Source organism: Ambystoma mexicanum, chromosome 14 (genome assembly GCF_040938575.1).
Source record: "Ambystoma mexicanum isolate Mex_15411 chromosome 14, UKY_AmexF1_1, whole genome shotgun sequence".
Classification (NCBI taxonomy): domain Eukaryota; kingdom Metazoa; phylum Chordata; class Amphibia; order Caudata; family Ambystomatidae; genus Ambystoma; species Ambystoma mexicanum.
Window position 1 is genome coordinate 191,341,961 of NC_090940.1, and position 25,426 is coordinate 191,367,386.

Sequence of the window (25,426 nt, forward strand, 5' to 3'; positions counted from 1 at the left end):
GTAGCAATCACAGGGATGGTTAGATTGAAATACCAGCGAGTATAAACACAAAATCCACAAAAGTCCAGTGAGCAGCGCTCAGGGTCCGGTGCTTCACCGGTGCTTCTTCCTCGTGCGTGCGGCTTCCTCACTTTGTGACGACGCCTCAGAGGGGGCGGGGCTTCACAGTTAAAGTAACAGCAGGTATAAACACAAAATCCACAAAAGTCCAGTGAGCAGCGTTCAGGGTCCGGTGCAAAGCGGTGCTTCACCGGTGCTTCTTCCTTTATATATATAATCATAAACCAAACTCAAGCACCAAATAACAATCAACTATACGAAATGTGCTTTGTAGCGGAGGAATCTCTCCGTCCTGCTCGTGCAACTCGAAGATAGCGATCTGTCCCCAACTCTCTGCTTGGAAAAGCGACTGACCCTCAGAGAGTTGGAGTTGGAGGTGGATGAGCGGAGAGCTCGGGAAGGGAGAGGTTTAGGCTGTGGTCGAAGTGTACGAAAAGAAGTAGTGGAACTATGTTCTCTGCTGGCCTGCTCCGCTCCCCACAAACCCCATCACCTCGCCCCCTCCCACACACAATACACACCCCCAAACACTTGCACCTGCTGTTTAAGGGAACGTTCAGTGCAGTGCAAGTTTCAACTTCTCCCTAAACTTTGATTTTAAAACAAAACCATTCCGGAACGGTTTCTTTTTCAAATAAAAGTATAGGAGCTGTAAAAGGTAATTTAAAAAAAGTACAGGAGCACCGCTCCCGACCGCTCCCGCTCACTTCGACCACTGGGTTTAGGAAGAGAGAGTTGAAGGTAGTGTGCTCCCAGGCCCCAGCAAGCCTTGTGGACAATGTGGAGGGTCTTTAACTTGATCCTTGCCACCACTGGGAGCCAATGAAGTGATTTCAGAGCTGGAGAGTACGATCCCTGGGCTTGAGGCCAAGGTCAAGTCTTGCAGTACTGCTCTGGATAAGTTGCAGAGGTCGGAGAGTAGAGGTAGGAAGATTTAGAAAGAGGCTGTTGCAGTAGAGCAGCCTATAGGGAAACAGATCTCTGGAGACAGTGAGCTTCTGGGGGAAAGTAAGGAAAGGAAGAATACCTCTGATGAAGCGCAGCTCATAGTTTGACTTCTTAGAGATGTCAGATGTGAGGAGAGAAGGAGAGGGTGGAGTCGAAGATGACCGCAAGGTTCTTAGTCTCACATGTAGGAGCAGGAAGAGGGCCCAGAGAGAGAGGAAAGGAGGGAGCAGGTGTTTTCCGATGAGGAGGATCTCAGTAAGGCAGAGATCATTGGCGGCACACTATTCCTGAATTGTGGCCAGAAAATCTGGAAGGAGAAGAGGCGGCCGAGGGGAGTCTAAATGACAGCTGGGCGTCATCAGCATTAAACCAAAAGTTGGAGCAGAGAGCAGTGATGCGGTGGCCAAGAAGTACCAGGTATTGTTTGAACAGCCAGGGCGAACGGCTAGACCCCTGGGGAACACCACAAGCAGAGAGAGAGAGAGAGATAGAACAGAGGAAAGACCCCAGTTGGACCTTAGAGGGTCATTCAGTGAGAAAGGAGGTCAGCCAGGCCAGGGCCTGATCAGTGATACCCAGGTTATCACGGAGGTGACTGAGCAGAATGGCATGGTTGACCGTATCAAAAGCAGAGGAAAGATCGAGGAGAATGAGGATAGAAGGAAGGTTAGAATCAAGGTTAGAGAGCAGGTCTTCACGGGTGTTCAGGAGAGCAGTTTCTGTGCTTCTGGCAGCTCTGAAGCCAGAATGGTGGTTGTGGAGACAACCAACAGATTCAGTGTGCAGATTAAGCTGGGAGATTGCCAGCTTTTCCAAGAGTTTGCCCAGGAAAGGAGTCGGGAGATAGTTAGCCGGAGAGGAAGGATCGACAGAGGGCTTCTTTAGGAGGGGGTGCACAAGGGAGTTCTTATGGGGGAGGGGAAGGTTCCAGTGGCAAGGGAGTGATATTCGGCCAAGGCAGGAGCAAGGGTGTCAATGTGGTCCTTGATGGTTCTGGATGACCAGGATAGAGCCAGTGTTTTGACAAGACTTTCATAGATCAGACTTTTCTAGAAACATTGTCTGGGGTGAACAAGGGAAAGGAAGAGGAGGGAGGAGGAGAGACCGCCACAGGTGTGCCAGGAGTGGAGCAGTGGAGGAGGAGGAGGAGGAAGAGAGGGTGGGCAGGCCAGTTTGCCAGAGGGTGCACCAGATTCCCTCCACTTGCGTTTGAGGGTGACAAGGTTGGAGTCGTACCAAGAGTTGCACTTGGATTTGGGCTTCAAGCGGATCCTCATGACAGGGGCAAGTACATCAAGGGTGTAAGAGATAGATAGCTGATGATTAGATAGGGCTGTGTCAGGATGTGAGTCAGCCAAAGGAGGAGAGAAAGTAGCGGCAAAAGCCTCAATTGACACGCACTTGATGGGTCGGATGACTGAGAATGTAGGTGGCAGTGCTGTAGTCGGCTTGGCCTGAGGGTAGAGAGAGAGGGAGGAAAGGAGAAAGTGATCACTCCAGGAGAGAGAAGTGGTGAGATGGTAGATCAGAACATCCAAGTGGGCCAGGGGGGGGGGGAGAGAGAGAGAGAGAGAGAGAGAGAGGGAGGGAGGGGAGAGGGAGGAGGAGAGGGAGAGGGAGGGGAGAGAGGGAGGAGTAGAGGGAGGGGGAGAGGGAGAGAGAGAGAGTCCAAGTCGAGTTCTTCCAGGAGAAGGCAGAGGTCAGAGGAGTGTTTGACAGCTGAGCGAGAGTTGAGAGTAGCAATGTGGAGCAGGGTGCCCCCTTTGAAGGACTTCGGTGGAGGGGTACAGGTCAGAGGTATACCCTGCAGAAGTGTTGCAGGGGCCCAAGGATGGGCAGAGGAGGAAAGCAATGTAGCCAGAGAGGAGGAGGTGGGTGCCAGAGGGGTGGTGGAGCAGCAGAGGTAGACGTAGGTAGACGTAGAGGTGGCAGAGGATGGAGGCAGCAGAGGAGCCAGAGAGGGGAAAGAAGGGACAGCAGGAGAAGAAAGGAAGTTGATAAGGTGTGGGAATCGTCTATCAAAAAGGAGGATGTTGGTGGACCAAGGCGGTGCCATTTAGGTAGACATTAATGATGGTCTTGGAGAAGTGGAAGTGGCCCAGGAGGGCCTCCCATGGGGCGCCACCATTAATGGGCGAAGAGGAAAAAGGAGAAAGAGCAGAGACCATATTTTATTTATTTATTTAATTTATTTGAAACGCGCTGGGACAAAGCCCAAATGCATAGAAACACAGAGACAAAACAGTCAAATAAAAGAAAGATTTCAGTCAACCAAGCCAGAGATTCCAGGGGAAGAGAATAAGTGAGATGGCTTCGTGTATTTGAATAGAAGTCGTCAGCCTGCCGCTAAAAATTGAGATTGCCCCACACAGACTAAGATCTAGTGGAAGTGCATTCCAAAGCTGGGGAGCGGCCACTGAGAAGCAGGGTTGGATTGGCCCCTCAGCCTTTCGGTCCATGGCTGGACCGAAATCATCCCTGGGGATTGGGGGCCGGTTTCTGGCCATGCCTGGCCCGGTTTGGAGAAAAATAAATGTGAAAAAAAAGATATATTTTTTTTCACTTTTTTTTTTTCATTCTTCTTAGGTCGATAAATGAGTACCAACACAGGTTGGTTGATATTGTATGCATATTTGCTCTATAAAAAAGAGTTTACGCGCAAGTGCTATACAATAACATATCATTTGGCCTTGAGAGTAGCAATGTGGAGCAGGGTGCCCCCTTTGAAGGACTTCGGTGGAGGGGTACAGGTCAGAGGTATACCCTGCAGAAGTGTTGCAGGGGCCCAAGGATGGGCAGAGGAGGAAAGCAATGTAGCCAGAGAGGAGGAGGTGGGTGCCAGAGGGGTGGTGGAGCGGCAGAGGTAGACGTAGGTAGACGTAGAGGTGGCAGAGGATGGAGGCAGCAGAGGAGCCAGAGAGGGGAAAGAAGGGACAGCAGGAGAAGAAAGGAAGTTGATAAGGTGTGGGAATCGTCTATCAAAAAGGAGGATGTTGGTGGACCAAGGCGGTGCCATTTAGGTAGACATTAATGATGGTCTTGGAGAAGTGGAAGTGGGCCAGGAGGGCCTCCCATGGGGCGCCACCATTAATGGGCGAAGAGGAAAAAGGAGAAAGAGCAGAGACCATATTTTATTTATTTATTTAATTTATTTGAAACGCGCTGGGACAAAGCCCAAATGCATAGAAACACAGAGACAAAAAAGTCAAATAAAAGAAAGATTTCAGTCAACCAAGCCAGAGATTCCAGGGGAAGAGAATAAGTGAGATGGCTTCGTGTATTTGAATAGAAGTCGTCAGCCTGCCGCTAAAAATTGAGATTGCCCCACACAGACTAAGATCTAGTGGAAGTGCATTCCAAAGCTGGGGAGCGGCCACTGAGAAGCAGGGTTGGATTGGCCCCTCAGCCTTTCGGTCCATGGCTGGACCGAAATCATCCCTGGGGATTGGGGGCCGGTTTCTGGCCATGCCTGGGCCGGTTTGGAGAAAAATAAATGTGAAAAAAAAGATATATTTTTTTTCACTTTTTTTTTTCATTCTTCTTAGGTCGATAAATGAGTACCAACACAGGTTGGTTGATATTTTATGCATATTTGCTCTATAAAAAAGAGTTTACGCGCAAGTGCTATACAATAACATATCATTTGGCCTTGGACGTCTGCTTGGATTCATAGTAATTTAGTGTACTTAGGGTCAATTCTATTTGATGCCACTTCCTGTTTTGTCAAGGGGTGAAAGGTTGTGTTTCATCGCTTCCCGAGACATCACTTCCGGTGAGGTCATCAGAGGTCAAGGGTCGCGAGGTGACGGGTGGGCCACTTTTTTGAGGCGAGGGTTGGGCCACTTTTTTTTGGGTGACCGGCCTATTTCTTGTCCCAGTCCGACCCTGCTGAGAAGCAACCATTCTGCACAAGGTAGAGCTTGGCAGCTGGAGTTTCCACCAGACCTGTGTTGTTGGTGCGTAGTGCTCGCTAAGCTGGTAACCACCTAATCCTTTTGGTTAGATATGCTGGACTTTTTCCATAAAGACAAGCATGCGTAACGCACAGTGTTCTGAACTGGATTTGCTTCTGTAATGGTAGGCAATGAAGTGATCTTCTGGCTGCAGATACATGCTCTGTTCTGCGAATGTCACTCACCGCCCTGGCTGCATTGTTCTGGAGTACCTGTTGCCGATTCATCTCCGTTTTTCCAATGCCCTGAAGAGGAATGGCACATAGTCCAGACATGATTCAATGATTGCACGGGCCAGTGTTTCGCTTTCAGCCCTGTCAAGAAATGGTCTTGCATGTACAAGCAACTTGACATAGTAGGAGGCACATAATACAAGGCTACTGACGTGTGCCTTCATAGTAAGCTTCAAATCCAATATCACACCCAATGTTTTCACTTTGGGGAGTGTTACTAGGAGGCAGTCAGAGATTTGAAAAGTGGCATACGTAGGATCCGATTTATAATCTCTATCTTCCCATTGTTAAGTACTAAGCCATTAATATTAATTCACTGATTGTAGGTGTTATTAATGGCCTGTGAATCAAGCTCATGGTTACCAGAAAGGGGATTGAGACACTGAGTGTCATCTGCATAGTTTGCACACCCGACACCTTCCGCATCCAGAAAGCTAAAAAGAGGGAGAATAAAGATGTTAAAACGCATTGGGGACAGACAAGAGCCTTGGGGCACCCCGAACTCCAGGACATAGTCTTCTGCCATGAAGTCTTCAGAGAAGACTCTCACCATCCGCTTAGAGAGAAAAGAGAGCACCCAACTGGCTTCCTCACTAGAAAATGTTAATGTTAAAGGATATTTGTACCGCGCACTATCACCACCAGAGTGGTCCCCTGGCGCTCTGGCGGCTATGAAAGAGGGAGACGGGGGGGGGTGAGTGAGTGGGAATAGGCTGGAAAAGTGCAAGAGAGCAGTGATGTGCTGATGGCAGCCTCAGCCCGGTGGGTCCGTCAGCTGGGCTTGGGGTGTTTTACAGTTGGTAGTCGTTGTGTGCTGTTGTGCAAGTCTATTGGGGTTTGTTTTGTTGTTGCAGTGTAGTGAAGTTTGTGCAGATTGCTGCGTTTTAGGCTTGTGGTTGTGTTTGGTTAGAGTTGGAGAGGTGTATGCAGAGGGATGAAATTGTTAGTGGATTGGTTAGTTGGCATTGCTGTCCTTGCAATTATGTCTAGGTGTGATGCTTGCTATCATTCACTATTCCATCGTTTCCAATTTTCAACATTCTATCTAGAAGTGAGGCAGGCTGGTGATCACGATTGCAATTAAGTGCTGCACTTATCTTCATTCGACGTTTCATTTAAGTGTGGTTCATGCTAACACCCACAGTCCTGTCTACATGTGATGCAGGTTAAAGTTAAGAATTCCATCTAAGTGCTGTACATGCTAACATTCACAATCCAGTCTACCTGTGACACGGCTAAAGTTAAGAATTCCATCTAAGTGTGGTGCATGTTAACATTCACAATCCCGTCTACCTTGGACGCGGGAAGTGTGGTGCATGCTAACGTTCAAAATTCTATCTAGATGCGACGCAGGCTAAAGTTAAGAATTCCATCTAAGTGTGGTACATGCTAACCTTGTTAACCTGTCTAAAGGTGACGCAGGCTAATCTTGAGAGTTCTCTATAGTTGTGGCACTAGTTAACATTGGCTAGTGTGTTAGTGCGTAATGCAATGCAACATTTACAGTCAGGCCAAGAATGGAATTAGGCTGGTGGTGATAAATCTCTCTAAGTATGCAAGTTGTAATTCTATGGCAGTCTGCGTTATGGAGAGGTAAGGTAGAGTGGCGAGGGCTTTCTGGAGTAGAGTAATTGCTCTACACCACACCCACGCCACACTTACAGTTTTGTTGGTGTCTGTTGGCTGCTGGCTTCTTTTGCTCCCACTGCGTACACCTGCAGACACTTCTTGGAGCCGCCCTTCGCCTCAGGGTCCTTAGCCGCAGGGGCTGCCGGGCAGGGGGCTGCCCTAGGAAGGTGGCTTAAGAGCCTTCATAGACAATAGGGGTGAGGGGTTGGACAGGGAGGCGGGAGGAGGGAGGGAAGAGGAGCCGCAATCAAGGAACACTTCGGGGCATGGCGGCAACGGGCCGGGTCCACAAAAGGCCAAAATGGAGGCATTTCATGCAGAGTCTCACCAGAGTACTGCGCTCATCTGCAACGCCGAGAAAAACGGGCAGTGTCCTGTAGTCTAGTGGTTAGAATAATATGATCGACAAGATCAAACACTGCAGTGAGATCTAGTAGCATCAGAAGCAATGCTTTGCCTTTATCTGAATGTTGCAAAATGGAGAGGCCTGGAGAGGGAAGGACAAAGAGGATGTCGGTAAGGGTCTGTCTGGAGGAAGCACTGATGTAGGTATCAGCGATAGGGAGGCCTGCGTTGGAGACCAGGATGTCCCTTTTGAGCTTCTTCCTCCCAGACCTAGTGAGAAGGTTAGGATAGTCAATAGAAAAGCAGTTAGAGAAGATAGGTGAGACAGGGAGTGCCATAGAGGGTACAGAGAGGAAGAGTGGGGGGGTGGAGGGTAGCGCTGGGAAGCAGGCAGGTGGGGGGGAAACACTAGGGTTGGGGGACACAGAAGGAGGAGGGGCACGCAGAAGACAGAACAACGGACAGAAAATCAGATGCAATACATAGACAAAGTCAATCGCCAAAGGAACCTACAAGTAAAGAATGAACACAGAAGGGATGCAGGCAGTACAATGTAAGCAAACAAACGAGGAGAAACAAAAACCGATAAGAACAGAACACAATAAGTCAGGGGTGGGAGCTAAGAAGGGGGGGGGAGGGCCCGCAGGGTATGTGGGAAGCGCAGCGATTAAGAGAAGGGGTGCGCGCAATCGAATAGAGAGAGAGCGCATGCGGCCTAAGCTGCAAGGGGGCAACGCGACCTACAATTCGCGGGGTTGCACACAGTAAAAGGAGGCACACGTGGCCTAGAGTTGCGAGGGAGCGCATGCGGCCTACGATGCAAAGTAGCGCACGAGGAGAGGAAGCGCGTGCGGAACTGTGTAGCGAGGGAGCGCAAGTAAGAAGTGAGGGCGCCGGGGGCTGTGAGAACAGGTCGCAGCGCAAAATAAACGCATGTGCAAGAGTGAGAAGGGGCACCAGGCCAGGGTGGTTGTGTGGAGTGTAGCAAGCTAACTCTCCCCACACCTTCTTTCCTGGGCGGCCGCAGACAGGAGGGTGAGGTTGTCCGCACTATCTATGCCGCTCTATCACCACCAAACACCTGCGCCGCTCAACACCTCCACCGCTCAACACCTGCGCCGCTCAACACCACGGCCTTGTCCTGCGAGGACTTTGCCGCAGAGGGTCTGTACCTCGGTTCATATAGGCACAAAAGCGTGGACGTAGTGAAGCATGCTACGTATAGTTGGGCAGCGTCTCCTGCACAACTGCATCGCTCAACACTGCAGCCTTGTCCTGCAAGGATGCAGCAACATAATCCCTATGGACAGCTTGAAGGGTTGCTGTAGTTTAAGGGGCATTCAATTATTAGTACTTTTTATGCAAAACTAACTCAGGGGGACTGGCGTGCCGTACAGATTATACATGAAAACATTGGTAGCGAGAATTTAACAAATCATCAAGTAAACATTAGCAATTATTACAGTACAATTTAGGGATGGGGTTGTGAACAAGATAGCCAGAATCTAGGTTACACCAAGGTGTTGTTAGAAAGCCAGGTTTTCTGCTCTTTACTGAACTGAGGGAGACTCAGAGCAGTCCGGATAGCCAACAAAAATCCCAGAGGAGTGGAGTGTGGCATGCAAAAGAATGTTTCCAAGTTGTCTCCTTGCAAGCAAGTCTAGTTTCCAGTCTATCAACGATTTACTGTGAGATGGCTGTGTTCCATCCAATGTTTTTAATTTGGCCAATAGGTAGACCAGCGCACTTATGGTGTTTGCCTTATAGGAGAGGCACACAATATTGAAACGGTTACAAGCTGGAATAGTAAACCATGGCAATTTAGGCAAGATGGGGGTGATGTGCTCAAATTTCCTAGACCCATTAATGAGGTGAACTGCACTGTGGTGGGTCACTTTAAGTAGGGCATGTGAGCAGCCACGAGTCTTACGATGAGGGCATTAACCCTGTTGATAAAGGAGATCACTAGTGCCTCCACCTTTGTTCAGACGTTCTGGAGTTGGAAGAAGGCCTTACCTTGCGAAATAGTGAGATCTGATACCAAGCCACTTGAGCCTTTTTAGCAATGTGTTGTTGCAAGGGTATATTGCTAAAACACAATTAAGGCCAAGGATTTTACTGACTGCCGATAATCTGATGGGCACTGTCGACCAACTGAATGGTGGCTGTTTCAATGCTGCATTTGGGATGGAATCTGGATTGGCAAGCCAAGTTGCTTGATTTGTATAAGTAGTTGCTTAGCAACTACCTTTGATTACTTTACTGATAAACTTGAGGTTCGTGTTTAGCAAGTAGTTTGTTAAGTCTTCTGTGTCAAGGGTGTTTTTTTTCTTCCAGAAGTGGGTGTATGAACCATGGTTTTAGGAGATCTGGGAAATGTACCCCTGCTGAGGGAAGAGATGACTCTCCAAAAAAGAGCAGTAAGGCAGGGGCAGTAAATGTTTTGTAGGGATGGTGGCCTTGAGGAGGTTGTCAGTGTAAGATACATATTTGGTAGTGCTGGGTTTCCGGGTGCCAGTCGGTCTTCCACACCAAAGTCCGCTCAAAGCATACCCATCCATCCTGTTCTGCTTACAGGCATTACTTAACTTATGATACCAATGCTTGCATTTCTAACTCACACACGTTTTGTTTGCCCCCACTCCAATACAAGTCCAGCCTCTGGTAATCTGGTCTCCCTGACTCTCGAAAGCACCAAACTGCCTTGGTATTGAGATGTTCTGGCTCTCAGCAAAGGATCCTAGACCAGCATGCTCTCTTGGGTTCCTGCTCAATATTATCAGCTTATCCAGTATTGCATGGATTTTCAGTATCCCAACAGGCTCCTTTCTTATATAGAACTGTGAGGTTAGGGTGATTTCCATCGGACCTTAACATTCTCCAAATACTATTAATTCCTCATTGACTTCAATAGGACCAACCTACAAAATATTAGCCCTCACACGTGTTGGAAGCTCCATGTGTAGCAAGTAAGGCTGTTGCTTTGGTTGGTTGCTCACTTTCTCTTCTCTATTTCCCCGGTTTCTCTCTCTCTACTCCGCTCTGAACTCCCTGGACTGTCTATCGTCCTCCGCATTGAGCTGGTCGATTCTTCACCCACATGCCGGGTCCAACACCATTTTTACCCATCGTTTATGTGGATGGGAGTGCCCGGCAGATGGTCACCTGAGTTTGGCAGGCAGCAGTGGGCTGCAGAGGTGGGAGTATCCAATCTACAATTGGTGTCCTTTTCTGGGCTCCCAATGCCCCTCCAGCATTCCCCATGGCTGTTTCAGAGAGGTCAAATGTGCTGGAGAGAGTCCCATCTCATCTGGCCCCTTTGTCCATCCACTTGTGCTCACTTCTGACTTTTGCTTTTGTTTTCCTTGACTCTTCCCTTACCTCTTTCCTGTTCTTTATATGGGAGATGTATGCTGGTAGAAGTGCGAGAACCGCGGTAAAAATGAGGGGCAGCTAGTGTACCATGTGAAATGGATGAAGAGGATATAGCAGCATGGGAAAGCACTCAGTGAAATGCTGAGCAAACAAGTCCAAAAGGGAAATGAAGAGCCAATGACACTATGCCGATTGGTTGGAATAAGGGGGTAAAAAGCCAGCACTTCAGGGGTAAGATTCTGAGTGGTGACCTGAGCCTCCTAAGGAAGCAGTGGGTAGCCACACTTTGGTTACTTGGTGAGCCAGGAGAACCAACAGCACAGCACAAAGAGTTTTGCCCTGAAATCAATGTCTAACCGCCAGTGTCTCAGATACCTTACCTTGTACAGATCTGGTGCATGGGAAGTCTGAATGGCTCACATGTAAAGAACCTAAGGATCAGCCCGGTTACAGGCTGCATTGGTTAAGCCCCCTTTTTAAATTCTAGTATTGTACTAGCAGCCGCTGTTAAATAATCCTGGATTCTCTCTACCCCTTGCTACTTTGCATTACCTCCCATAAACCTCCTTGACCTAAGCTTACTCAATTTCTCTTCAAGCTACTCAAACACTTTACGGAAAGCAGAGTGGTGTTGCAAAAAGTCCAGCACTCCTTCGGATCTTCTATATTTATTCTTCTTTTCATTCCACCTATGACCTTGAACAGTCAGTGCTAAGCAGCTGTTAGCTGTCCCCAAGTAACTCTCTCCTCTTATGCCCATGTCCTTGCCATTTTATGCTATTCCTAATAATGATTTTTTATCTCAGGCTCCAGAGCAGTCTTTTAACTCTTCACTTTCTGCCCTTGATTTGCATCGTATTTCACTTCTACGATTGACGATCTTTGTTGGTCTTCTTCTACGCCCCTATCTTTATCTATGTCCCCTTCCCAGTCTTTGCCTTCCTCTTATTTTGATGTTTTCAGGGAAGGATGCTGCCCAGTTTCTTCAGAGGGCTAATCCTATTGCTGCTCCTCATGACTCGCTTCCATCTGTACTTATTTACTAATTTTTGTCCAGTCTTATTTTCTGTCTCTCCTTAATTCTTGCTTTTCTCTTGGTATATTACTTTCTTCATTTAAGCATGCTTCAATTCTTCTTTTCCTTAAAAAGACATCTATTGACCCATCTCTTTTCTCTACTTACCAACCTATTATCTCCCCTTTCTCTCCAGACTCCGGGAATGTGTGCATAAACTCATTATCTAGCTGTTAGCTATCTTAATGTTAACTCTCTTAAATTCCAGTTAGTTTGGTTCCCTTCCTCTTGTTTCAATGTAACAGCTCTCCTATGCATCACCATCTTTAACATCAGCTCATCACAATAAACTTCCCTCTCTTCTTATTCTGTTGGATTAGTCTGTTCTCTGTTCATCTTTCCTCTCGTGGTATTTCTAGCTCTGCTCCTTCTTGGCTATCTTCCAACCTCTGATCAACGTTATGGTGTTCCATGTGGCTCCGTTTTGGGTCTTCTTTTTCTTCCCCGTGTACTATTCCTCTATAGATTATTATCTCTTCTAATGGTAGAAGTTGTCACTTCCATGTGGATGATTCTCTATTCTTTGCTCTATTACTTCATTTCTAATCATCTTTCTTCAGCAATCTGTAGCTGTCTCTCTGCCATTACGCACTGACCTTTCTCCCCACCCTTCTTCCTTTTCAGCATATTCTCTTTCCTCATACCTTGCACCACCAGTCTTCTTCTACTCATGATCCTGGTTTTTATTTTCGATGCTTCGTTGTCTTGCTTTGCATATTTCTTCTCTGGCTCATGTCTGTTGGTGTCAGCTCAAAAATATTCACAAAATGCACCCATTATTGCATTTCAGGCTACTCCTAGGTCTTGCTTCTCGCTCTTTTGCTCTCCATATCACCATCGTAACTCACCCATTCGCCAGTTCACATCCTGGGATCTACCAGGCCATGAATATTGCTCCCAAAGCACTAATTTACATTGGAGAAACATGCACATCAATTAATTTAAGTATAGTTGAAAAAACCCAAGAAGAGAGGCAGATGGTTTATTGACCGAAAGTCTCAGTGGACAGGCATAACCCTTGTCATGTAGTCTTATACATTTTAGAAAGCCACCCCAATTGCAGAAAATTAGTGTGTGTTCTCTTTAAGAACAAAAGATCCAGATTTTTTAATATCAAGTGACCAACTCAAGCACATGAACCATCTGCCAGTGCCAAGTATTGGCTTGTTAAGGAGTCATTAACAGGTGCATAATTAGCTCACTACCCATAGGACAAAAAAAGTGGATATATTTTACTGACTTGCTCAATAGGCATACCTGTGGTGAAGAAGGAAGAGCAGAACCTGTGAACGAACCTTATTTAATTGAGGGCACTTTTCCAATATTTCGGCAGTTGGGGCATTGCCACCAAACAGGTATATACAAGCCTATTCCCCTCTTTTCCCTTTCTCCTTCCTCATCACAGTCTCTCCTGCACAGGGCTTTCTCACCCAGGGTGAAGTGTTTCAATCTATCTGCCATAGGTACAATATTATGTATCTGACTGCTCCATTTTGAACACTCACGGACACTATTTTGTTTGTCGACATATTTGGCCCCATTTTTGAATGTCAATGGGCAAAGCCAAATATTTATGCCAGGCTTGAATATACGCGTGTTCTAGTACAGGAGTGGCATCAGTAGGATACTTTAGAGACTAGAGACCTATCAGCAGAGGAAGAAATAAGCCTTTCAAAAGGTGGCCAGTACTTAATTTTTCTTTGCAGGACACAGTGCCACAATTGAAGGTAGTCTCTACAAATGACTCACCCAAAGAGAATTTTGCTTTGCACATTGTCAAACGTATGTGCTATTAAAATTGCAACCCATCCAAATCTATTTTTCGAAGCAAGATTGATGAAAGGCTGATGCGAAATGAAGGCCTCCATGAACTTACGCAATTGAGCCTTTGATTGCTGTTAGCTACTTTCCAAAAGCGAATCTGTCCAAAACTCGCATAGTATTATAGAGTGCAGGAAACCTGTGCAGAGTCAAGGTTCTGTCACGCCAACCTAGTCATATTTCATACCTTAGGTCATAACCCATGATGAGTCTTTTCAAGCTTCCACTTTTTAATATCAGCATCAGTCATTCCCACTTGGTATGAATGATAACGTTTGCTAATATTAGGCCAGGTTAAACCAGCATCTGCCTGTAATCACTTTCACTACCATCCAAGTAAACCTTTGCAGAAAAAAAGTTACTTATCCTTCAGAAGGTGTGTGGTATTGGGTATGTGCATCAATAAGATGTGGAACAAGTGGATTAGTTTAGGCAACGCAGCAATTTTCAGAGGTCAGACTACTTAACCAGGAGACAGCTTAATTTTTCCAAGTGCATAGATCAACCCCGACTTTCTTGTTCTGGATGAGCCGTGGATAGTACCTTAAAGACCCTTGTGATATGTATGCCTAAGTACTTTGGACTCAGGGGGATTCATTTGAGAGGGGTCCTCCTGGACAGCAAATTGACAAATTCACCAGAGTTAAGCTAAGGGCCAGGAAGGTAGCTCATGGACAACTTGTTTGCCTTGGAAGCAAGACACTTCAGAGCAACACAGGTTTGAATCCCAGACCTGCGCTTAGAAACCGGTCTCTGGTATTATGCGGGTTATAAAAGATTGATTATCAAAATAAATTTTTACAAGCCTCCAGGTGGGAAAGCTGCTTTCAAGCGCAAAAGGCTGAGGCGACACATGCATAATGTGATCAGTTGCTTTATGCATTTAATAACAAAGATCAGAAGAACTTCTGGGGGCACATTGCCAAATTGTCAGCTCTGGAGAGCTTGATCTGGCAGTATGGATTGGTATGGATATAAAGGTCCTATCCTATAGAACTTGACATCCGGAATTTCGCTCCTATCCAGGTGCTGCTCTATGTGCTCAATGAGCGTCTGTAGATCTGAATTTAGGCTGATGGCACTGGCCTCTCACTTTAAAACCTCATAAATCTGTGCCAATAGTCCTTACTTTGCTTGGTCCTTCACTACCAGGTGCTCACTGGAGCCTGGCCCCTCCAGACTTGCAAGCAATTCGGGAAACATATATGGTAATGCTGCCATATTTGAGCCCCATGAGTTCCAACCCACAGATATAATTGTTATAAGTAACCTTAACCTCACCATTATTGGGTACCCTGCTTCTTTGCTTTTCCATGTTTAATGATTTGCTTTGTTGGCAGTGTGAGAAACCAGGTGTCTCACCCACTAGTCCCCAGAGATCTGTCATCCAGATGGCCAGGACACGGCCATCGCTTTTGAATCTAGTTCCTGGGGGTGGACCAGCGCAGGAGGATCACCTGGGTGAGGGGTCTTCAGGGAGTGGGACACCGGATGGTGAGACACAGTATCCCCTTCCTTATAACACCTTTTCCCCTTCCCAAGTAGGATACTTAGGAACTCAATCTCCCCTCCCCACACATCTCCCTTTCACAACACAAGCACTTTCTCACGGACAGCCCGCTATGAGAGTAAACAGACCAACACCCGAGCGGTATACCTGACTTGTCCCAATGCAATAGTCAGGCAATTACTGACCATCACACACACCTGACTTCCATTACACTTCCCCACACAGAGCGAGGCAAAGCACACAAGGAAACAGCAGTTCCAAGATGGCAGTTAACCATGAGGAGGAAGACAGCAAAACCAAAAGGGGAACACAAGGAGGGAAGTTCTTTTGACCTTTTCGACAAGGAACCGTTACTACCACAAAACCTCAAGAATAGAAAGCTTAAGACCAGGAAACCAGGCTTAGGAATCCTACATTGTGAGTCGGAGGTACCCAAGGCCCTCCAACGTTGATAACCAAGGCGGGGAGAATCGCCATCTGCCATGGTACTGTCCTTGGCCCCAACAATAAATTAGCGTCAGTGAAATCAACAGAGCTGGTGAGTTGGGGAGACTGATACAAGACCGGTCTGTGTTGAAGTCAAGGTTGCAAGCGCCAACATTGTATGGCAAGCGCTGGATCTGAGAACATTGAGTGAAACGTATGTGATAACCAACGTGAGTAAAGTTGAACTGCAGATGAGTGATTGAACTTTAAGACAAAATATATGATACCTTTGACAGAGTGGTCCGGCACCACGTGCATGCTCAATCAAAGTACAGCTGAGAGTTGACAAAAGGGAAAGAGTGGCAAAGGATTGTGAATCAAAGTAGTCCTGCAACGGGTCAAGCAAAATGCTGTGCACAATCGAAAATGTTTTCAATATTAATACAGTAGAGAAAGTTGATGGCAAAGTAGGTAAAGTTGGTCCGAACCCGGCAGAGGGAGACTGATTGAAGATTTTGTGTTAGAACGGATCGGAGCCCGGCAGAAGGGGTCCGCGGTGAACCATGAGTCACCCGAGAAATTGGTTACATGGAAATCCTAAGAAAATTGTACAAAAACTTTGCGTTTGAGTGGATCTGAGCAGGAGAAGGGGGATCGAAGGTGAACAGTAAATCACCTGAGAAAAGTGTGCTTTGAAGAATCCTGAAAGTAAAGGAACTTTGTTATTTGTTTGTTGCACAAGCCCTCTCAAAGAAGAACTTTTGAATGGCAAAGAGACTTTGGTATAGAAGGCCGTGATGTTGGAGTTTTGAACTGCACCGTCATGCTAAAGAAGCCTGAGACTGTGCTAAGCTCGAGTGTGGCGCCTTATCCCGTGCTGAAAACATGGGGAAGGGAAACAAACGTCTTGAATATCCTGACATATCATTTCTTGAACACTTTTCTTTTGCATAAAATTGTTTCCCACAATATTTGTTTTTTAGAGGTAAGGATTGGCTATAGGTGTATTAGTATAGGTCCTTTTATTTTGACAGAGAATCCACTAGGATTGCGCTATTATTGGATGGTCATAACTTGCTCCCATCTTTAAATTTAGGATTAGATAGGTGTTTTTTAAACCCAATTAACGTTCAATAAACACTCTTGAACTGTGGTCACTTTTGTCTGTCTTACTGTTGATTCCATGCCTTCCTTACAGCAAATACAAACAATTCAACGTATATGCATCTGGTTTCCCCATCAACCTTCCTTCTAGACGCCACACACTAAACAAACCATGTTGGTACATCCAGATATGTTAAGCTAGAGATCCCAAGCTTGGATTTTCTGGAACAAGCTTCAAGAGTATGCAGGTCCCATAGTTGCCAACTTCAATGATATTTGGAACACAGTTCGAAGTTGTGATTTGTCTATAAATACAACATTTCTGATACCCTTCTACTCAGACTGCTATTTTAACACTTTTGTAAACCCAAACTGTAAGCAGTAATAACTGTTGTTTGCAATTGCCTTGATGTTAGGAACAATGAAAGCGGGGATGTACTGTTGAGTGTATACCATAATATAGGAAATCGTGACGCACACATATTTTCATAAAACATGCATCTACTTACCAGTCCCTTAATAGCTTCCACTGTTTCGGACAGGTGTTGAATGGCCTCAGTGCCATGTTCAATTTCTTCATTTTTCAGTTGCTTCTCTGGAGGAAATGTAAAAAGAAACAGCAGAGCCATCTTTAGACTGAGCCACATTTGGAGAATAAAAAACAAGAAAGCAATGGCCTATTTAATATGGCCATGCAAAACAGTATTCACATGAGTCGGTGAGATGATACTGGAGGTTTGTATCTCGTGTCAAATAATGACCCAGCATAGAAAGGTAGCTTGTCCTATACTTATTGCCAAGTCTATCCCCGCGTATCTACAGGAGGACTTGATAAGGGTTTCCACAAAGCATGACCAAAGCGCTATTCCCGTTATATTACATAACCAAAATGTGTTCATAGTGAAAATAATGTCCATATACAATAATAATCAAAACCGATCATTTGAAGTATTGGTTGTAACTCCATTACAATTTCTTTAATATTCAGTAACTGAATAGTCAACACACATTTTGACCCAAGCCAACAGGTCTTCTTCAGGGCTAAAGCAGCCCAATCAGACCCCAACAAAATGGTTACAGTAATATAAACAAAACATGTACAATATATAATAGACAATACATTACCCAATATTGGTATGATCACATTTCACCATTTATGTTGAATTCATACAAAGATTCAATGTTCAGTACATCGTGGAACCCACGTAAGTTTAAGAGGTTGAGGGGAAATCCCAATGAATATGAAACTGACATTAGTTAAATCAACCACTAGTTCAATTAAAACACAGACCAGTACCACCAGGTCTTGGTGCCTATTCAGATGTCTTCTAATTCACCAAACTACTAATTGTACAAAGTGCGCATGCATCCACCACCACCACTACAACCATTAAACACCTCTTGTAAAAGTCCCCATGGTATTGCAAGGGAAAAACTCAAACGGGTATTGGGGGCAATCCTGACATTAGATTACTCAAAGAGAAAAGAGGCCTGGTCCCATCGTAAATAATATTGGGAAAGAGATTGTGAATCTCACCCGTGTCAACTTATGTGTATGTAAAATTACTTCCAAAAAGTGAAAATCAATCGGAAAGATCTTGCATATTACCGTATCATCATTTTCAAGTGAGCAGGTGCTCAACTCCCATAATCCCAATTGCGCTGACTCCTTTAAAGCCACAACCTTCGGTAAGGGGAATACATTCTCCCCATATAGCCTGTAATCATATAGTATGAAACAGTTCAAATACCATATTAATCAGTACCTATTCAGTGGTATATGCCACCTAAACAAGCCTCTAATACTAACACCATATCAACGTTAGCTTTATCCGCGAGTCTAGATGCTCACCAAACGATTTTGCAGTTCCTAATTGCGCCGAAAAAAATCATAATGGATTGCCACCACATGTAATATATAGCCTGTGAAAAGACCAAAACGCTATTTGTATAGATACACGTAGTAACCTTTGCAAGTAAAGGTAGTTAGACAATAACTATATAACCATCACCCAATTCACCAAATATGTTTATAGAGAACCTTACCTTGTAAAATCAAGGTAATTGTAGAAATGATCATAGAATACTGAGCTATCATTATGAGGCTAGGAGCCAATATTCTTAATGCTGTAAGAGAATACACAAGGGAAAAAAACTCAGTCAATTTCGTCTGGACCTGCTTTATCACAAAAAGCACTATTCCTTCTCTATTATTGCTCACAGTATTGGCCAGAGCCCAAGATCAACTGTCTATCAATTAAATAACAAATCTATTCATCATTCATCTTCTTACAGATAGGTAATCACAAATGCTGCATTTATTCTCAGGTTTGACTGTTCCAAACTAGGCCACACATCTACTTACTACTCTAGTGGAGCTGTTGCCCTCCATCTGCTGTGATTATGGTTCCCGCAGCATTACACGTACTAGCAGCGCTGCTATTTTGTTTGAAGCCCTTTATTTATATAGTCAGTAAAATCACCACGTTTATGACATCAGATGCTACACGTCCGACATCACAAACAAAAACAAACCGTACACGAGACGTGCATTTGTGCACCTGCACGGCCCAAATTCACACACAGTATTGGGCTAATTCACAAATCCTCATTCTTCCATGTATTATACTCATTAAGTACTAACAGCACATACATTTAGCATGAATGTATTTAAAACTGACCTTATTACACTTAATATGCCCAGAACCAATCTAGTAGTCGCTGATGAACCTAATTAATGGACGATCCAACATTTTACACGTTTTCATAGTAGGCAACATTTCCAAGAGGAAACAAACAGAAAAGCATGTGTTCACGCACCCATACAGTACAATGTACTTATACGCACGAGGCACCATTACCCCTTTAATCTCAAGGGAATCAGGCATGAATGCAAGTGACAAACATCTGATCTTACGATTTTACAATCTCTAACCACACAAAGGTCCTCAGCATATTAAGTAATTTTGTCAAGCCCATCCATTCACATTGTGAGGTTCCGCACAGTGAACCTCGCCACGTTTACTGCATACCTGTCTAACAAGGTGAGGAAGTGCATGATTGTGTTACATATTAAGGTCCCAAAGATTATTTAATATGAGCAAGGGAGGATGCACTTGAAGAAGGGGAGATCCTCTTTGTTGATGGGTCATGGACGAATGATCAGGAGACTGGCCAGAGACACACAGGTGCAGCAGTGGTGCACCTTGCAGATGGGGAATATGAGGTTGTAGTTGGTTACCAACACACTACATGGCTCAGACAGAAGGGCTGATTGCATTAATTGAAGCATCAGAAGTATCCCAACGATGCTTAGTGACCACATATTCCAATTCTGCGTACGTAACCACCACCGTATATTCAGGGTTGTCCAGATGGAAAAGGAGTGGATTTCGAAGGTCAGATGGCACGCATGTGCAGCGTGCGGCCATGTTGTAAATATTAATTTGTGCTTTGTCCCACCCAACACTAGTGCCAGTGGGTAAATGCCCCACCCGCATCCAAAATACATACCCTGTTTCACTTGGCAATGATACAGCAGGTAAGGCCGCCAAAGAAGCTGCATATTTGCAGGAACCAGATGTCACTGCATAGCCTGAGGTGGCAAGTCAACAGATGCAGCTAGCAATTCCATACACTACAGGACCACTCACACAAATAATTGACCTACAAGGTCAGGTGCCCCAGGAAGAGAAAGAGCTGTGGGCTAAAAGGGGGTGCTCACAGTCAGGGACTGATTTGATATGGAGACAAAACTTACAGGCAAAGTAGTAATGTCACAGGAGTTGCTTATGGTTGCTCTTCAGCAACTGCATTACCTAGTGCATATTTTGAAGCCACACATTGCAGCCGACATCCAGGAGGACTGGTTTTTCCCAAACCTACATGAATATGTCAACGGGTTTGTGGCAAATTATACAACGTGTCATCTTTATAGCACTGGACAAACTCTGAGGATGTTGCGCAGCACATTGCTCGTCCAGCTGTGACTTTCTGGGAACTCCACATTGATTATGTGGACATGGTTAACAGTTGCAGTAATTACTGTTACCTTCTTGTTGTAGTATGTCCATTTTCCCGTTGGGTTGAGGCTGGTCTTTGCGCAGAACCTGATTCTACATCAGCTGCTAAATACCTGGTACACACTGTATTTCCTTGCTAGGGGTATAGGAGGTCCTACAATCAGATAATGGAACTGACTTTAACTAATTGTTGAAGGAAATTGCGTCCTTAATAGGGATATGGTACAAACTGTGCTCGATCTATCGCCCACAAGCCAATGGGATCCTTGAAAAATGAAATGGATTGTTGAAGGCTAAATGGTCTAAAATATGCACTATGTTAGGGAGGAATTGGCTGCAGAATCTGGGGCTCTGTTTAGCTTGAGAAAGCAGCAAAGCAAGTATCACCACTTGTCCCTGCACGAGTAATGATGGGGAGAAGAATGCATACACTTCTCACACCTACACCCACAGCATCAGATGCTCACAGGGCAGTAGCAGTATAGGGGGAGGAGCATAAGGGGTATTTGAGGGAGCTAACCAAAAGTATAAAGATCTTGTGTCGACAGATTGCTTCTAGAAGAGACACACAGCTGAGGCGTCAGATCCACTGAATTTACCACTAAAGCAACTACGTCCCGGGGACCAGGGCTTCATGAGGAAATTCGTCTGGCGCTGGAAGGACCTGTATTTTCAGAGACCTTATAAGGCGGTCTTCACGAACCCTGCAGTATTGGGTACACTTATATGATGTTTGGAAAGCCCCTGGCACTGCTCCACTTTCTCGCAAGAATGAAACAGTTACTGAGTGATGTAAGAGTATACTTTGCAGCAGGTTTTCGTACGATGTTACACCTGATCAATCCCTATAATATGAAAGTTTGGATTTGTCTGCATGTTTTTCTGTTTTTTCTATCCCTTTGCAGGTTCAACATCACTAGCGTTGTGTAAAATATATGTTGTTATGTTGTATATTTTCTTTTCTGAGTTTTCATATTGTTTCTTTGTGGTTATTTTATGTGGTTGGGGCATATAAAGTGCGGAGTATGGAAATGAAAATTACACTGATGTATCTTTGGGGATGACATAGACCAGGAGGGAAATTGAGTAGTAGTGAGCGAGGGGGCCTACTAGGATTCTCAGAAGACATAGTGGCACACATCAGTCAGAGCTGTGGCAGGAAATGGGGAAACTATGTGCCAAAATTGACATGGATTGAGTTAAGTGAGACCCCAGCAAAAGTACAGAGGCCAGCGCAGTTTTCCTTTTGTTTTTGAGGAAATTATACTATACCTGTAGGAACAAACATTGGTTGTAATAAAATGTTATTCATCCCTGACCTGACCGAAGGCACAGCAGTGTTAATGGATGTCTGCTGAGTGTGTAGACAATATGCATGCCTACACCTCCCGCCATCATGGAGGGGCATATGTTCAATGACCACCTTGCACTCAGTGGTTCTGATAGTTCCTGACGCCCATCTGTTATAAATGTGCTGTTCCCAGAACTAACTAAACCACCCATCTACCAAGCATTCCTGCCGCTCTCCAAAGCTCTGTCGCCACAAAAGAACAAATTATCTGTCAAAAAATGCAATTGATCAATTGAAGGCGATGCTGGATCAGTTTCAATTATTTACCAAAACTGAAATGATTTTTACCTCCATCCGGGTGCTGAGTATCCAGACTGCAGCTAATGCCAAATGGCTGCAGATCGCCAGGTGGGAGATGCTTCAGTTGGCGAGCCAGATGTAGCAGGGTATTAGAATTATGGGCAATCAGGCTTCTGGATTTGCTCACGGCTATCGAGGGGTGTATGTGCAAGAAATTTGGTCTGTCTTGTTACACCAACATCCCCCAAATGGTGCGGACAGTGGGTCTTTGACCCATGCGATAGGGGCCCTACATAATTTGAGGATTGCCATGGAAAAGGAACCAGGAGTAAATGCGGATAACTGATTTGATTCAATGTTTTCATGGGTCACGTCGTGGTTAGAAATAGCCATAAAGTCATTGGTTCCCACCGTGGTATTCCTGCTCGTACTTTTTTGTTCATGTCAGATGATATTGAGATGTTGTATGAAGACCCTGCCGAATAGTGCAACTATGATGGCGTTGATAACAACAGGTAGAGCTCCTCCTCTCACAAAACACAAGTACACCCAGACTGATAGATGGGACAGGGTTGTAAAACCAAGGATGGTGAAAGTAGAGCAGGATTTTTGACCCCTGGTTACCTTGACCACACCCCCACCAGACCCGGAAAACCATATAGAGCACTGGTTTGATTTAGCATGAGATGGAGAGTGTTTAATGATGAGCACTCTGGGGCGGGGAGTTCAAGTAATGTGTGTAGGGTGTGGGTACCCAAAGATGATGACTATGGAAGGAAGGAGGCAGCAGGATTAGTTAATGGAGTATTAACTGAAGGGGGAATGTTGGGATGCACTTACAGCGTCCCAGCCAGGCAAAACGGTTCAGGAAAACACATTAGCACGTACCACAGTGTGAAACGAGTGATTTTGTCACTTGTAGTTTGTGTTGACACATGATATCCCCATAAAGCAACACGGGAGCAACACGTATATGATTGTTATGGTTGCAGAGGTAATAGATAGGGCAGTGTATAGGCCCTGTGTTCAGCAGTTATTTAGGAAGTTATGCCTTTCCGTGAGTGTGAGGAAAGAGCTAAAGTAGGTGGAAGATGGAGTCAGAACGGTACTGTGGTAGGAGTGAGGTCAGCGTGAAACATGACAGGAGTGCCGTCATATTGGATTTTAATGCATAATACACAATGAACAGAACAGAACGCAGGCCTTGATATGGAGCTGTGGCTCTGTTTAGCTCATTCCTAAGACAAATCCCTTTTCTGTTCCCCAGGAGAGAAGCAGTGGTCAAAGGCTCCCGCGGTGCACAGATAAACGCAAATTGTATCCAGCTGCAGGGCCTGAACGTGGTGCTAACGGAATGTTAGCTGTGGGGAGGGCAGAGGAGCAGTCACCCTATTTGAATTACAAGCACATGCATAACCAAAAGCAAATAAATCCCTGAAATTCAGACTCAATAGTGATGCCCTGGTCTTGTCATTACTGGGCACCTGGGGTTTGAAGGAAATAAGGGGGAGCCGTGTCTCGAACGTTCCATGATTTGGGATAGGAGGAGCAGAGGTGATGCCAATAAATGCAGTACAAGGCCGGGGTGCGGCTTGTGTGCGCTGCGTGTCTGGTATAACGAGAAGGATTATTGTCTTATCAAAGCAGAGTTGGCCTCACCAGTTTATTTTGGCGTGTCTGGATTGGAGGGGTCCACATCACGTGGCGGTCACGATTTATTAGTGTGTCAATGTGTTCAATGGCCAATCCAGTACCTGGATCTAATAGTGAAGATGTAGTGGGCCACGAGTCTAGGGGAATGGGTTTAGATAAGGCATGGCCAATCAGTCTAGGGACTACAGAGGGGTATTAGCATGTTCTATAGGTGGTAGCCAATGAGGGTGGTGGGATAACATTGTAACCTATGTATGCAGATCTGTGGTTTTCCGTTATATAACCTGTGACTTCTTGGTGTGTGACACTCTCTGAGTCAGTTCGGTTCTACGGGACCGTCTGAGACCTTTTTGCAAGTAATAAACTTTGTTTTCCCTTGCAAACGGTGCAGTGATCATTTGGTCTCTTGGATTATTTTTAAAGTTCAGGTTACTATTTTCTTTACATTGGCTTCAAAGACACTGCACTTAACTAAGTGTGCTCCTGTCTCTCTGACCACTCATTCGCCATATCATGGGACTCCAGACCTTTCTTGATATACCTGCCAAACACTGTTTCTCAAGGATTAGCCCTAGGCTCACTTCTCTTCACCCTTTACACCCGAACCATCAGCAAATAAATCTTCCTTTGGTATTAACTTTAGCACGCTTGTGAAGGGAATTTTATTTTTGCAGAAATCGTGTACTCTGCAGGTGTTTACTGCAGAATTCAATCCCTGCATGGAACACATGGTTATGTGTTTCTGAAGCGCTGCTTGCACAGGAAAAAGATCTGTGGACACCAACAAGGAATCTGGCTGCCCCCTACCTCGAGGCCCTTCCAAGATGGCCGCTCGTATGGGCCGGCAGTAGGCCGGCTCCCCACTCCCCTTGTGTGTCACCCAGCTACCTCCTGCATTGTCATTGACCAGGGCTGCCTTGATACAGCCAATAACGAAACCGGCAGGCTTCAGCCGGCCTCCTGCATCCAAGGCCCGTATCTAATGCCCTGGCTGTGCGGGTCTGGAGGGCCCCCACCACTTGATCCCCTGAATCATGATGAGCCCCCACTACAGCCGGTGCCCGAAAGACCTGTGCCGCGGCACCTCCAAGCACTACCAACAATGACACATGAGTGATGTCTAAACTCTGCCACTCCCACCTCCACTAACAAAACCTGAACCAAAACTCCTCACTCAAACGTTCAGCCTTGTTCTGATCCTCCCTTCTTCACTGCATTTCCCATCCCCTGCTTTTGATTTGAAAACCTAGGTGTTGTGCTTTTTAACATCCTGCACCCAATATTGCATTGCTTTTTGTGCCCTGTTTTGACTTTCAATCTTAGGTGTTGTGCTTTTACATCTTTCACCTCAGATTGCATTGCTTCGGGTGCCCCTCCTGCAACCACTAGACCACCTTGTGAGCTGCGCCAGAACTTGCAGTGCAGCCTCTCCTTTTTCCTTCAACTATCCTCTGCCACCCTCATGGCACTCACCATCTCTCCTATCTTCTCCAACTGCTAGACTATCACCTACCCTCCATCCCTCTCTTACAAAGTCTAGAAGAAAAAAGCACAAAAAGACATACTGAGAGCCAAACCATTGCAGACACCTATGTTAGTACAACTTCCAGAGAGGTCTTCACCGACATCATTTTCTCTGTCCCTTCTCCAGATCTATGGACTCCTCATCTCATCTCCAGAT

General features: G+C 45.5%; 1 protein-coding gene across 1 annotated transcript in view; it reads right to left on the reverse strand.

Moving 5' to 3' along the window:
* The window catches only part of CCDC175 (coiled-coil domain containing 175), an 814,258-nt gene that overhangs the window by 781,176 nt on the left and 7,656 nt on the right, over positions 1-25,426 (reverse strand). Inside the window, exon 2 of the mRNA XM_069638898.1 lies at positions 16,989-17,074. Coding sequence (XP_069494999.1) covers positions 16,989-17,074 — 86 coding nt within the window. The remainder of the gene's footprint in view (positions 1-16,988; positions 17,075-25,426) is intronic.